General features: G+C 34.1%; 1 protein-coding gene across 1 annotated transcript; it reads left to right on the forward strand.

Annotated features, from left to right (window-relative positions):
• Nucleotides 1-4,982: 4,982 nt before the first annotated feature.
• Nucleotides 4,983-7,382, forward strand: LOC100257005 (Peroxidase 4). The gene is made up of 4 exons (NM_001397750.1): nt 4,983-5,258; nt 6,258-6,449; nt 6,542-6,707; nt 6,792-7,382. The coding sequence occupies exons 1-4, from the start codon at nt 5,043-5,045 to the stop codon at nt 7,181-7,183; spliced, it is 966 nt and encodes a 321-aa protein (NP_001384679.1). The 5' UTR covers nt 4,983-5,042; the 3' UTR covers nt 7,184-7,382.
• The last annotated feature ends 7,671 nt before the right edge of the window (nt 7,383-15,053 follow it).

Consider the following 15,053-nt stretch of genomic DNA (forward strand, 5'->3'; position numbering starts at 1 on the left):
ATTGCAAAAAATAGATTTTTTTTTCATGTTTGTAAATTCATTGATTACCTTTTTTTCCTTGTACTAATTAACTTAATTATAAAAAAACATATTGATATTTCTAACCAACTTTGCTTCTCACCAATGATTTGATCAATTCTTCTAATCACATGACAAAAAAAAATAAAAAAATAAAAAATAAAAAAAAATAATAATAATACTTTTTCAATGACTTACCATTCAAGAATTCTTGATTTGACAATTGGTTATAGCTGTATGAAGATTGTATTTACCTTTATAAAATTTTTTTATGCTGTCATGAAACTCTTAAATAACATGTTAACATCAACGTCAATACTACCTTTGCATATAGTCAAGGTGGCTTAAGATAAGCTTAAAGTGAAAAAGATGCATCACAAAGTATGAATCACACAACATATCTCTAACAAACTTTGCTTCTCACCAATGATTTGATCAATTCTTCTAATCACATGACAAAAAAATAAAAAATAAAAAATAAATAATAATAATAATAATAATACTTTTTCAATGACTTACCATTCAAGAATTCTTGATTTGACAATTGGTTATACCTGTATGAAGATTGTATTTACCTTTGTAAAGATTTTTTATGCTATCATGAAACTCTTAAATAACATGTTAACATCAACGTTAATACTACCTTTGCATATAGTCAAGGTGGCTTAAGATAAGCTTAAAGAGAAAAAGATGCATCACAACATATGGATCACATTACAAATTTTTGGCCATAAAAATCTTATCGATTCAGTAATAAATCTATAGTAATAATACACTTTGATTGGTGATTGATTAATTGGTGTCAAAATTGGGCCCTAAAAATGGACTATGGTGGCCTTTGCCATGACCAAAAGTCGAATAATTTCTTAATAACAATGAGAGAATCTTTCTAGATTAAGTTTCCGACAACACTGACTTTACCATTAAATGTATGAAGATTACAAATCAATAAGCTTTAAGATATGACAAATGATTTAATAATTTAAGATTAACTTTAAAGTAAAAGGAAGTTATGATTTAGATAGAGACATGGAATATTGAAAATGTCATGTATGCAATAATCAATGCGTAGATACAACCTTCCACCTAACTTTAAAATTTTTTTTTTCTTTTCCCTTTTTTTCTTTCTACTCTATGGAAAAATCCCCCTTTATTAATTGAGCAGCTTTATCACATGATACCTAACTTTGAAAATGTCCCCTTTATTTATTTATTTACTTTTTTTTTTTGGCTTTTTCCATATAGTAAGCAAGTCAAATTTTGGAAGATAACGAGACAAAGAGGTTGCTGCATTGAGTTAGGTGGGTCCCATCATAAATTGCCTTTAATTGAGAGCATGCACATGCAGATTGACTGTTGTGGCGAAATCAAAATTCGTTATGCTATTTGAAAAGCACTGCAGTGCCACGTGTGCGGCCAAGGTGTCATGTATAATTCGATGGGTTTATATCATGGTGGTATTACTTTACACTTTGATTATTATTATTATTATTATTTTACAATCTCATATGTTTATATCATTATTTAATAATTTTCACTTTATTATATATTTTGAATGACCCAAATCAAAAGTTTGATATATATTTTTTATACGTCATATTGTTTCATAATCCGGGTTTCATGGTTTCGTACTTTATATATTATTCCATCATTTTGTATTTAAATTTTATTATTTTTTCATATGTTTATATTTTTATTGAATGACCGACATTTTATCGTACATTCTCAATGGTTAATGATTAAGATAAAAAATTTGATATGATATGAAATTAATATTATAATTTTTTTTAGAGAGAACAAGGGGGTTATTTGTCAATCTCATAATTATTATTTTTAAAAATGTCATTTTTTTTTTCTCTTCTAGTCAAAATTTGGGAGATAGTCTCGCCACATTCATAGCTGTATTGGGCCCATGGTGGTTCAATAACCATCTGCTTTAATTGACAATACACATACAAGTCAATTACCACACAATGCCGCAGAATTAAAAAAAATGTAAAAATAATAATAATAATAATAATAATAATAATAACAAAGAAAAATAAAAAGTGAAAAGTGAAATTTAATGGAAATGGTTGATGGGTAATGACAAATGACACGATATTTTGAAATATGTAAGATTTTAAACAATTTAAGTGAATTTTTTTTTTCATATTTTTTTTATTATAAATCAAATAAAAAATTTAGATTTTTTTTTCTTTCTTTTTTGTTCTTCTTGTTGTTGTTTAGTTCAAGTCAACTGAGCAATAGCTTCAAATTTGAAGCGTGTCACTCAGTTACTTACAACTATATAAAAATCATGGTCAAATTTCAATACTTAATTGACTAAACCCCATTGCTCTTGAGCATTCAATGAACATCTACAAAATTAGAAATTTGCACGTTACTTTCCAGCCACCAGAAAGGAAGGGGCACATAACAACTGAGCCGACAGAGCCGTAAAGTAGGAAATTTTGATACTATACTCAACTTACCATGTGATCTGTTAAAATATATGAGTAAATTTCGACCGTTAAATTAAAATATTAAAAAAAGTAAGATTTAGATATAAAGAAATATAACTTTAAGGACACGTAACAACTGAGCCGACAAAGATGTAATAATATAGGAAAATTTGGTCTTATACTCAACTTATCATCTGATTCGTTAAAATATATGATTAAATTTTGACCGTTGAATAAAAATATTTAAAAAAGTAAGATTTTGATATAAAGAAATATAACTTAAAGGGCACATAACAACTGACGCGTAAAAAGTAGGAAAATTTGGTCTTATACTTAACTTATCATCTAATTTGTTAAAATATATGATTAAATTTGAACAGTTAACTAAAATATTAAGAAAAATAAAATTTAGGTATAAAGAAATATAACTTAAATAAAAGTTATATTTAATTTTTAGAAAGTATTAAGAAAAGTATATATAATTTTAATTAATTTAAAGTAGGAGATAAAAACAATTTATTATCTTTAATCTATTTTTTTATTTTTTTTATTTATTTTAAAATTTAGCGAAACCAAACAAATTGAAAACAATGCCCACTTTTTTTTGTTGGGAAAACAATGCCAATGTAAGATTAAATTTGAATAATTGAGTGAAAGTATTTAAAAAAATAAAATATAAATAAAAAAGAAAAAACACGAGGTGTATAAAAAACTAAGACATAAATATAGAAACAATAAAAATATTTATGAATTCTAAAGCAATGAGATTCTTTTCAATCACGTAACCATTTATAATTATATCACACTTTTTGTTGCGATGTAATACTCCAATTCACGCTAGCGCCATGACCAAAAGCAAAAAGTAGAAACTATTTTAGAAAATTTCTAAGGCATGCAGCGTAATGACTCAAGTGGATTCTCTTGGTGTACAAATGTCTATGGGATTGATTTGATCCCTTCTTTCTCTAGAAAAAATTTGACTGGTCTTGCAAGAACCTTTCCTCCTCTGTGTTTGGTCCCATCATTGACGGGCATTTAATAAAGAAACTATCCAAAACATTTTACCTAAAGATAATGAAAGAAACCAAAGGAAAAAAAGGAAAAAAAATCTCAAAGGTATTCCGTTGCTCCACACTTGGGTGGTATGATATGATTTGTGTTTGTCTTTATTCCAAAATATCTACCAAGAAAATCACAAACTAATCCAAATTGTCCTGGCTAAAAATTTGTCAAATCAATCAAAGTAGCTTAAGTTTCAATCATTTTCACATGTGTTTTTTTTCTTCTAAATTTCAATAGGTAGTAGTAATGCTTACTCATCAAGTAAATTGGATGCACCACTTGTTAGACAAATTGAGGTCGCAAGGAGCAGGTGGCTAGCCACCATAGTAGTTGGAATGCTTTCAACATTTCACACCATGTTTCAAGGTTTTATATTGTGTGGGTGGTTGGTTGATTAGGGTTTTGCAATAACTAAGTCCTAACTCCTAAGTACAATGTTGAATGGAATATTTTTTAGAATAATTTTTAAGTATTTTATGATCAATAAGAAGTAAAAGGCAGTCCATCCTTACTGAAAATGATTAGAAATATTTATCGTTTAGTGTAAAATATATAATTCTTCTAGAAGATTAATTTATAACTACTTATCATGAATGATATCAGTTAGAAGTTAAATCTCTATTGTTATGAAATGTTATATTTGATCGATGACAACAAATTAAAAACTGATCTATTAAACTTATTAAAGTACAAAACAATACAATAGTACGACTGTACTATCATACTTAAAATGACAAAGATAATTTAATGTGAAGTCTAAGTGTCTATTTAGGAACCGTTTTCAAATTTAAAACACGGTTTTAGAACAAATTTTCTTTATTTTTTAAATCATCTTAAGGTGAACTAAACGCATCAACCAAGATGATATTTTATAGTTGCCCCTCCAATGTAATCTTATTCTTGAATACGATACAACGAAGAACTATTTTTAAAAAATTACTCTCAAAAATTGATTCCTAAGAATCATTCTTGCAAACATGACCAAACAAACCATAATTATTTCAAAAGTTCATATCTTCTCGTGTTCTCATACCAAGTCCAAAAATCAAAATACCAACAACAAACTGTTTTCTGACAACTATCAATTTTGATTTAGTAAAATAAAGTAGAAGCTCTTGATTATTTGAACGGTCAATCAACCTCAACAAGGTCTCATCTGCATGGGGTCTTGCACCAAACCTACAAAATTAAATGCATTTCAATGGAGCCCACATTTGAAAAATTTTGCGTTTGTCTGGAATATCAAACATTGCGACCGCTTCATTTCACGTAAACGCGTCTTGATGCTAATTGACATCTATTTTTCATCGTTCTCAACTAATTAATGCCCCCTGCTTACTTTTCCAAACGTAGAAATGTGATCCCAACCAGGCCATGCACTACTGGTCATGAGGATTAGGTAATCTGCCAAAGGCCATACGCCTCTATATAAAACCCTACCTGGACTGCCTTGTGCTCACCACACTCCACTCTTAAACCCTAAATTTTTCTTTTTCTCTTTTCTGGCTGATTAGTCCTATGGCTTCCTCTTCTTTCTCCATTGTTGTTGTGGCATTGGGTGTCCTCGCGCTCTTTGCGGGGAGCTCTTCTGCTCAACTCTCGACCAACTTTTACTCTAAAACTTGTCCTAAGGTCTTTGATACTGTGAAATCTGGAGTTCAATCGGCGGTTTCGAAAGAACGCCGCATGGGCGCTTCTCTCCTCCGTCTCTTCTTCCATGATTGCTTTGTCAATGTAATCCTTCTAGCTTCTTGTTCTTAGTGTATGGGCCTGAGTGTTGGGTCATGCATGTTTCATATTTGAAGTCTAAGAAAAATCTTAGATAAGGTCATAGGGATTCTTAGCTCAATTTTGGGTTAATTTGGGAGTGTCTTTTACGAGGTTGCTGTTTTAATTTTTGTTCTTAGGTTTTTTATTTTCCGGAGTCTTGGGCCTTGCCGACATCCAACCTTCACATTAAACATGTACTACTTTTTTCTTTGGTCAAAGGGGTAGCCCGAATAGCTACTGCATGAGGTGTAGGTTAAACAGATTGGCTGGGAAGGTCGTAGTTAAACACTTGAACTCACCTCGAGATTCGTTCTTGACCAGGTCAAGAGCTTCTTAATATGCTTTTAGGTGCATTTATAGTTTAACATGGTATCAAACTTGTCCTTAAAGTCGTGAGTTTGAGAGAGTTTGTAGATCATTATTTCAAACCTATCTTTGAGGCAAGAAGGTGTCGGGACTAACTTGGATTAGCCTGATATACATTGTTGGTCCATAATGATAATAGTTCAAACTGTTGGTAGCTTAATATGCATAGTATTAAATTTACCCATGAAGTCATGATATACATTATTGACTTACTATCTAACCATTCTAAGTTTTTGAAATATAGTTTTACTAAATTGTTATGCTTTTAGGGACTAATTCTTTTTGTTTCTAGCCATGCCCTGGAAAATGAAATTTGAAATGAAAAGGCCTGGTTGCTAGAACACCCCAATTTTCAAATGAAATGGCCTAGATACAGCTTGAGAAGAAATAAAAAGTCAACAGGCTTAAAAGAGGTGGTGTCCTCAACTAAAAAAAAAAAAAAAAAAAATCACAAAAAATCATCTTAATAATTAATATCTGCTTCAGACTGTTGTTCTCCATTAATTTATCATAGAAAGTAAACGATACAAGCTAGCTATAGTTATTAATATGACCAATTCATACTTACTCTGTTTGATGCTTGGTGTTTAATTACAGGGCTGCGATGCATCAGTCCTCCTCGACGACACCTCTTCCTTCACTGGCGAGCAGACCGCCGTCCCCAATAAGAACTCCATCAGAGGCCTAAATGTGATCGATAACATAAAGTCGCAGGTGGAGAGCGTGTGCCCTGGTGTAGTCTCCTGTGCCGATATCATAGCCATTGCTGCTCGCGACTCGGTCGTGATTGTGAGTTCATAATTAACTAGCCTTTTCCTTTTACAAAATATATCATACATGACTCCAGAATTAATCATTCTTTGGCATGGTTTTTATGAAAGCTTGGAGGGCCCGACTGGGATGTCAAGCTTGGAAGGAGAGATTCCAAAACAGCTAGCCTCTCTGGTGCCAACAACAACATCCCCCCTCCCACTTCTAGCCTCAGCAATCTCATCTCTAAGTTCCAAGCTCAGGGCCTCTCAACCCGGGACATGGTGGCTTTATCTGGTAGATATATAAAAAAATTACATAGTATGGCATTGCATATTTTAAAATCATATCTCGGGTTTTAATATACGGATCAACCTGCAGGAGCACATACAATAGGCCAAGCGAGATGCACCTCCTTCAGGGCCAGGATATACAACGAAACCAACATCGATAGCTCCTTCGCTAAGACAAGGCAAGCGAGCTGCCCGAGTGCTTCTGGTTCAGGAGACAACAACCTGGCACCTCTGGATCTTCAGACCCCTACCACCTTTGACAACTACTACTACAAGAACCTGATCAACCAAAAGGGTCTTCTTCACTCTGATCAAGTTCTCTACAATGGAGGTTCCACTGACTCCACAGTTAAAACCTACGTCAACAACCCAAAGACCTTCACTTCTGACTTTGTTGCCGGAATGATCAAGATGGGTGATATCACTCCACTCACTGGGTCTGAAGGGGAGATCAGGAAGAGCTGTGGGAAGGTGAATTAAGAGAGGCTTGATCATCATTTGGGAATAAAAATCAATAGAAAAAAAAATGAATTTCGATTTTTCTGCAAAGTTGTTTGGCTGTGGTAGAGTTGTTATCTTGGGAAAGGTAGAGAGTGATTGTTTGGAGGGATTCAACTCATGAGTTTTATGTTGTTATTTTGCTTGCTATGATCAAAATAATATCATAATTTATGATTAATATTTATTTTCTCGTGTACTCTTTTACTCTAAGGCTGAATCTTATAATTTCATCTAAATATAAATATATATCAGAAATTAGGACTCTAATATTATATTAAATTATTAATTTAATTTCAAAATAAAAAAAGATGTACTTGGAAAATGTTCAAGAATTTGCTGTGGGGGCGAATTAGATAAAAACAAGAATTGGGGGGAAATAATTTAATTTTCTTTTCCTTTTCTTTTTCCTTTTCTCGAGGGTGAATTCATTTTTCGTGAAGTACCCGGGAAAGGGAATTGGAAATTTCTCAAGGAGTTGGTTTTCTTTCTTGTAAACGGGTTTTGGTTGCCGTGTAACGCCTCAAATCTCCAAATTGCGGTAAGTGCCTCTGGATTCTGATGTGATTTCCGCCATTTTGTTGTTTGAGATATATGATTACTTTGCACACTCTGCCCTCTAGGGTTTTGCTCGGATTGCTTGGTCGTTGAGACAATGGAAGAAAAGAAAATCAAGTCAACTTTGAATTCGTGTGTGCTTTTTGTTGTGTTCTGGGGAAATTGAAAAGAGAAAATTCGCAACTTTAGCAAGCCTAAATCTTAATTTAGTGGAGGTTTCAGTTTTCTTGGGTCTTACATAATGAAATCTCTAAGAATCAGAATTCTACTTCCTTTCTTTCCGTACATTCCCCCCTCCATCAAACAGAGTGTTTGTTTTCTCATAAGCAGAGTGTTTTGTTGTTGTTGCTGTTATTATCAATAGATCACTAACAGTGAAACATTTTTTTATTTCTTTTTCTCTTCTTTTCCTTGACATGTATCAACATTTTGAATATAGTAGCAATGAAATTGAACAAAGTTCTGATCACCAAGGAGTGAAATTAAAATGCAGAAGGGATTAGTCTATCATTTGCTGCGGATATAGATTGTGGGTAGTTTGATACCATCGGCATGCATATGTTGGAAATGGTGCTTGAAAATGAAAATGTGATGTGAACTTGGTGGAGAAAGTTAGGAGATCCTCTAGGACTTTGATCTTGTGGTACCCTGGAGAGGATAACCATAATCAATGGTGCATAGTTTCTAGATGCTTCTGGTATAGGGCACAATTGTGACATGATTGTAGAGAAGCCCTTAAGGTATTCAAGCAATAGTTGGGGTTAGGCAAAATGTAATTCGTTTGTGGGATGTCAAGGCACAGAAAAAAGATGTGAAAGTTGCCGTTTGTGCCAAGCTGACTGCTTGAATGAGATGAAAAGAGTGAAATGCAGGGGAGTAGACTTGGTTAGATTTATATCATTGACATACAATAGTGGAACAAGAAAACATCTGAATCCTTGAATCATTCCAAATGAGCCATAAGGTGACGAATATGAGTTGAATTCCAAGATATTAGCACCAAGGGTTTGTTTGAGAATATGGAGGGGCCTTATGGAATAGATTAATGAAAAAACCTGAGGATTGTTCCTATACACATCTTCTGATAGTTTCTACTGGTTGATCAATGGTCCAATTTTAGGCGACGATAAGATCGATAATGGCACTGACAGTAGTGCACTTAATATGACTGAAGGCCCCATCGAAATTGAGAGTTTTTTATTTTTTATTGTTAGTCTCATATTTTGCTATTGACCTACTTATATTTGATTAACTTATCAGGCTTTTATATTGTATTTTAAGCCTTAATAAGCCAGCAATATCAATGACAGGGCAACAAACAAAACCAAGTACCATGTGTTGTGCACCATTGACCGAACTTATCTGTTGTACCAAATACTTAGCCTTTTTACATAGCAACTCTAGTCAAGAAAAACTAGAGAAAGAGTCACTACGACCTTTGTAGTACTTTGGGTATTATCCTCAGGGATTGACTTATGGAAATTGTCAATACTAGAATAAATGAAGTGCTTTTGTTTAAATCCTAAAGTGAAAAACAATTTGGGAATTACCTTTTATGAAATGGGATTAAGTGAATAAAACTAAATTAATAACAAAATGAATATTGATTTTTAATTCAATCGATTCAAGTTTGGGGCTTTCCATAATCCAACTTAAGGTATAGAAATAGAGAGAATAAGGGTTTCTTAAGTAAAGTGATCTTAGGGTTTTGGGATCCTTGGCCGTTTTGCGATCAACTTGAGTTTTATAAATCAAAATTGCATTTGAAACCTAATTTTTCCTTTTTAAAACAAATTTCTAAAACCATCAAATGAATGAGATTGATTACCAGTTTAAGATTTGACTTTTTAATCCTTCTTACTCCTTATAGCTTTGTTTTGGGGCAAATAACGATAGGGAAGACGAGGATAACTAATGATAAAAAATTATCAAAAATCACTAGTATTAGGTAATAACCTACCGTATCATTTCCTAAACTAACTCACAAGGATAGAATAAAAAAATTGATAAATTGTCACCCAACTAATAATTAATCTCATTGTTATAATAATTTACCCATTGTCCGTGTAGGTTTCCTAGCCCTTAGGTTTTCATGTTTCAAGCCTTAAGTTAGCTTCTTAGCCTCTTATGAGGGTGATGTCACATTCACAATTCATAATGGGGTAAAAATCCATAATTTGAATAAAAAGAAACTAAAAACAATATATTTAATAAAGAAGAAAAGGAAAACAAGTCAAAGTTCTTGTCTTCTTCCACCTTCAATGTCAAACTCTTAGGAAAAAAATATCCAAGATACCTTAAACCTAGAATTAAGAGAATTTATATAATATCATCAATTACCTAACATGTGGTACACTCTCATTGGCCACTTATTACAAAAATAATTATCTAAAAAAATGATTAAAAAATAATCAAATGGTGATTTCTAGTCGTGTAGGGTCCACTTAGGGCGAATGGAGTGCCCTAGATGCAATTGTCGAGGTAGAGGAGGCAAAACATCAAAGTGACAGTGGGTGAATTCAAAATTGGCATTGACAAAACATCAAATGGGAGTCATAAGTTGAATTTCAAAATCATTTCGAAATGACCCTTGAGCTTTGCGCAGTTGTCTTCAAATTACCATAACTTCTTCATTTCAACTCTGATTTGTACACCATTTGAAGTGTTGGACTCTTGACTTCCCGAGCTTCGAAACGATATATAGTATGCCTAAAATGGATTTTAGGAATTACTCCAAATTTGTCCTCAAAGTCAGAGTACATGTTACCACTAGATTTTGAATTCCAAATTTCTATGCAACTGAATCTTGCTTCATGTCTCATTTCCCATGTTTTCTTGCCTTCTTTCTTAATCCATAATGGTCATTTCTCATATTCCAAACTCATGATATCCTCGTTTTGCCTTTTCTCATAGTCTATAAGTCTTGACTCACTTATTTCCTCATTTAGTCATTTCTTGATCCTTCAAAATCTAAAGTGATTCAACTTGTACCTTTTTCTTTCCTTGAACTTGAGATAAGTCGCCAAAGTACAAGTTAAACTCATGACTAGGGCCTTAGCATTGATTTAGGTCAAATTGGGTAATTTGAATGTCCTTTGGTGCACAAATCATATCGAATTTGTGCCATTAGAGCACATAATTTGGCTCCAATCCCCCTCAACCCAAACTTTGCTAGTCCTTAGCAAATAAAAAAAGTAAAAAAAAAAAAATGAAAAATATGTAATGAGATTCATGAGACCATATTGACTCAACATAACATGTTTCACACACAAGATACCTAAGTAGTCAAATTTCCTAGAATTGAGCAAGATGACACAAGATATGCAATTTTTTAGTTTTCTCACCTTATCTTCGTATACAAAAATGAGCATCAATGTTTGGCATTCCCCTTAGTGTCTCTTGATTTTCCCTTGATTGGTTCTTTCCACCTAAACCTCATGTGCTTAATTTTGGTGTCCTTTCATAGTATTTTTCTTAAAACATTTCTTAAACTCAAATTTCATCATTCTTTAAGTTCAAGAGGGAAGAATTTATTTTGATTTTTCTTTCTTAGTTTAGGAAATCTCCTTCTATATGGCTCAATAGGGATCCACCGACAACTCCCGAGTTTTCACCCAAGGTACCAGGTATTAAGGACCTTTATAGGCCACTTACCCCTTAGTTATCACCCTAGCTCAAGGTAGAACAAGGTTGAATTTCCTAAACGTTTATTCCTTTTTATTTTTATTTTTTCAAGACTGAGTTTAGTTTGTGTAACGAGCAAGATATCGATGACTCCTAACCAGTTGGTTTTGGGCGCCAAGGCTTGAAGACATAAGGCAATTACCCCTAGGATAATTGCTCAAGCTTAATCAGTCATTTTCAAATTTTTTTTTTCAATTTGTTTTTCTTTTCTCCTCCTCTTGCTACTTAAGAACAACTCCTTTCAAGCTAAAGAAATTGTCTTAATCAAGATACCATAAGGGTACACGTGCTTTGTGTGTGCTTTGAGTCTTAACTAGAAAATAACCATCAAAGAAAAATTGAAGGTATTCCAAGGATTCAACCTAACTATTTTTGCACTTAAAGGTATAGAAAGATGAGATATGTGAACTAATACTCTTGCTTTAACTATATTTCTTCTCAAATTCTAAAGAAATAATACTACTTAAAGTATTCTCATGCAAAATAAACCATGAATTACCAAAGCAAATCAAGAATCTCATTAACTAACCAAAGATAGCATGCAAACTTTTAAAAAAAATAAAAATTAGGGCTAATATACCTTCTCCCTCAACCTTAATTACACATTGTCCCCAATGTGTAGGATAATGGGTCAAAAGAAAGGAAAAAGGAAAATATTACCTTCAGATCATCAGGTGAGAAGTTTGTTATGAGGATTTCATATAAACTGGTCTTGCACAAAAGCAACAAGATCAATAGCAAAAGTATGCATAAAGAAAACTATAAATGGTGAGATTCGAAAAGAAAGTATAAGAGCATAAGTATGCCCCAAAAATACCATAGTGTATACAACCATCTCGAAGAAGGTATGTATAAAAATGAAAATCAAGCGCCAATGATAGGAACAACAACTCCATCTATCTCCTCCAACACAGGGGTGGCTACTTGGTCAATGTCCTCCGATATAGGTGTAGTAGCCTGATCAGTGATCTCCAATATAGATGTAATAGCCTCACCACCATTCTACATCATAGGGGGGTCATCGCTAATGATGATTTCCACACCAATGTCAGCAACTCGAATGAAAATCTCACCATCGACCTGACCTGTAGAATATGGAATATCAATGATCAAGGTAAAAATCTTAGTTGTAGCATCACCTGATGTCTGTAAAATAGGCATGGTCTCATAGGCTACCGTCGGTGCTCTAGTGTCAAAGCCTCAACTAATCACCTCTGGGCCACCATCAACCTCTAAGTTGGTATCAGCTGGTGTAACAAAATCTTCCCTCTATCTAAGTGGAATAACCAAGGAAGTGAACTACCATACAAAAAAAGTGAGGTCATCCATCCGAGTCTTCATCTTACTTAAGCAAGCATCAATGCGGGAATCCATGGACACAAATAACTCTTGAAGTGTGTTTAGATGGGCCATGATCGATAAGGTACTCGGGATAGCATCAGCAACCTGAGGCTGCGAAGGTCTAGGGATATTAGAGACTGGTACTACTGGTGTAGAAATAGGAACAACAGGCTCTGGGGCACTCAAAAGAGGTGGTGGAAAAAGAATAGGAAGCACTAGTAAGCTCGTGTCAAAAGTAGGAGTAGGTGGAAGTGGGCTCTCTGCAGTAGATGGAAGTGGAACAACATGCAAAGCTCTCTTTCGCCTAGTTCCATGGGTAGTCAACTGTGACCTTGAATGAATCACTCGAGTCCATTGATCGATAACATAAGTGTGAGAAGCCATGCGGCAATCAAACTCAGGTAACTAGTGTCCACAGCGAAGCAAGTAGTATGAGAGCAATTGAGACAAAGGAATGAGATTGCTTTGAGTTGAAGCTAACTGTTTCTCCTTCACCTTTTGAAAAAAATAAATGATGGTATCCATGATGAGTTGAGTTGGACTCCACCACTCACCGTCTACATGTGATATAACCCCCATAAGATTAAACCAGAGCGCTTTGTAGAGTGTCCAAATGGAAAAATGTTGGTGTTAATGACTTGATCCACAAACCATAAGATCTGTGGCATCTCAAGGCGAGTAATGGGCGAACGACAACGAGTATCTCGAGGTGCTAGTATACGTGCAATCCTCGGAAAGGTTGGTTGTGACGAAGGTGCAAATTAGGCTTCAAGAGGAGCAGATGATGGTAAACCAAAGGCTACAACAATGGTCTTAGTGGAAATAATATCAACTCGTCCTTTGATAGAAAAATTTAACTCTCGATACCCCCCTCTCCAATCCTCAAGAATAGAGAAGAACTCTCATACACTAGCGGCATAAAAATTTGGGAGAAAATCCATCAATGCGAGAAAATAATATTGATCGAGGAGACGCATGGATCGTGCATTGGGCTTATAAGTACTAAATCCCTTTGTCATAAGAGAATTCCTTACCAAACTCCGATCGAGATAGGTCCACCCTAGGGTCATCATCCCAAACTCTTAGAGATGGAGGACGTGTTGGGCTTAGAGTAAGGGAAGCTGCTCGTGGATGTGGAGGAGTGGTAGTAGGCCTGGTGGTCGTAGGAGTGGTTGAGCGATCAAAACGGGCCTTCGTCCTGGCCTCTACATGCATGGCTTCAATCCTCTTAGTGGTTGGGCGATCAAAACAAGCCTTCGTCTTGGCCTCTACATGCTTAGCTTAACGAGTGACATGCCTCTCGGTAGGCTCACTAATCACTACGCCACTTCGACTTTGGACAAGAGGTCAGGCACGCTTTTGCCTCGGGGAATGCCCGGTCACATTGTCACTTTGAACAACAACTTTCCTTTTATCTCGAGCCATCTGAAATAAATGTTGAAAAACAAACTAAACTTAAAGAAGGAAAATAAATAAATAAATAAAAATAAATATAAAAATTCATTAGGGTTAAGAAAACAATCTAAAATAAAATTAAGAAAAAAATGAAATAAAACAAACAAAGAAATTGTATGTGGAGAAAAATTGGATGCTCATGAAATTTATGGATTCATGTGAAACAGTGGTAGACCATTCCTAAAATGCGGGAGCACATTCAAGGTGTCCAACAATGATGAAAACATGAGTCTTTAAAGCCTTAGATATAATCCAAACAATACCTAAGTTCAAATATCATGTGACAAGGAAGTCAAAGTGATTGGTTAGCTTAGGAGAATGTGCAGAACAAATAGAAAAATCTACTAGAGAGTTTAAAATGTTCCAGAGAATATAAAACATAGATTAGGCAACAATTATGCAAAACTCATCGAAAAATAAGGACTTTGCTCTCAAAGTATTCTAAGATGTTCAACAAGCCCTAAGAATCATGTAAAAAAAATTTTCAAAAATTTTCTCTAAGTATAAACCAAAAATTCTAACGCCCTGAATTTCCAAGCAAAGCAAATGAACTGTGTGAAACCAAAATCAATCTTGTTGCACTACACTCGGGTTATTTATCGTTTTTGATTTATCTATCCAACCGGAATAATAGAAACCCTAAACAATGTTGATGAGAGTTGGGTAACACTGCATTTTATATGGAGCAACACCGTACAACGAAACCATAAAGATCAAGAAAAATCCATGAAAAATAAACAAGAAACGAGTATGAGTGTAATGCGTACTTGGAATGCAACAAACCCACCATGAAACCTTAAAATTGCCTTCAATG

This window comes from Vitis vinifera, chromosome 6 (genome assembly GCF_030704535.1).
Source record: "Vitis vinifera cultivar Pinot Noir 40024 chromosome 6, ASM3070453v1".
Lineage (NCBI taxonomy): Eukaryota > Viridiplantae > Streptophyta > Magnoliopsida > Vitales > Vitaceae > Vitis > Vitis vinifera.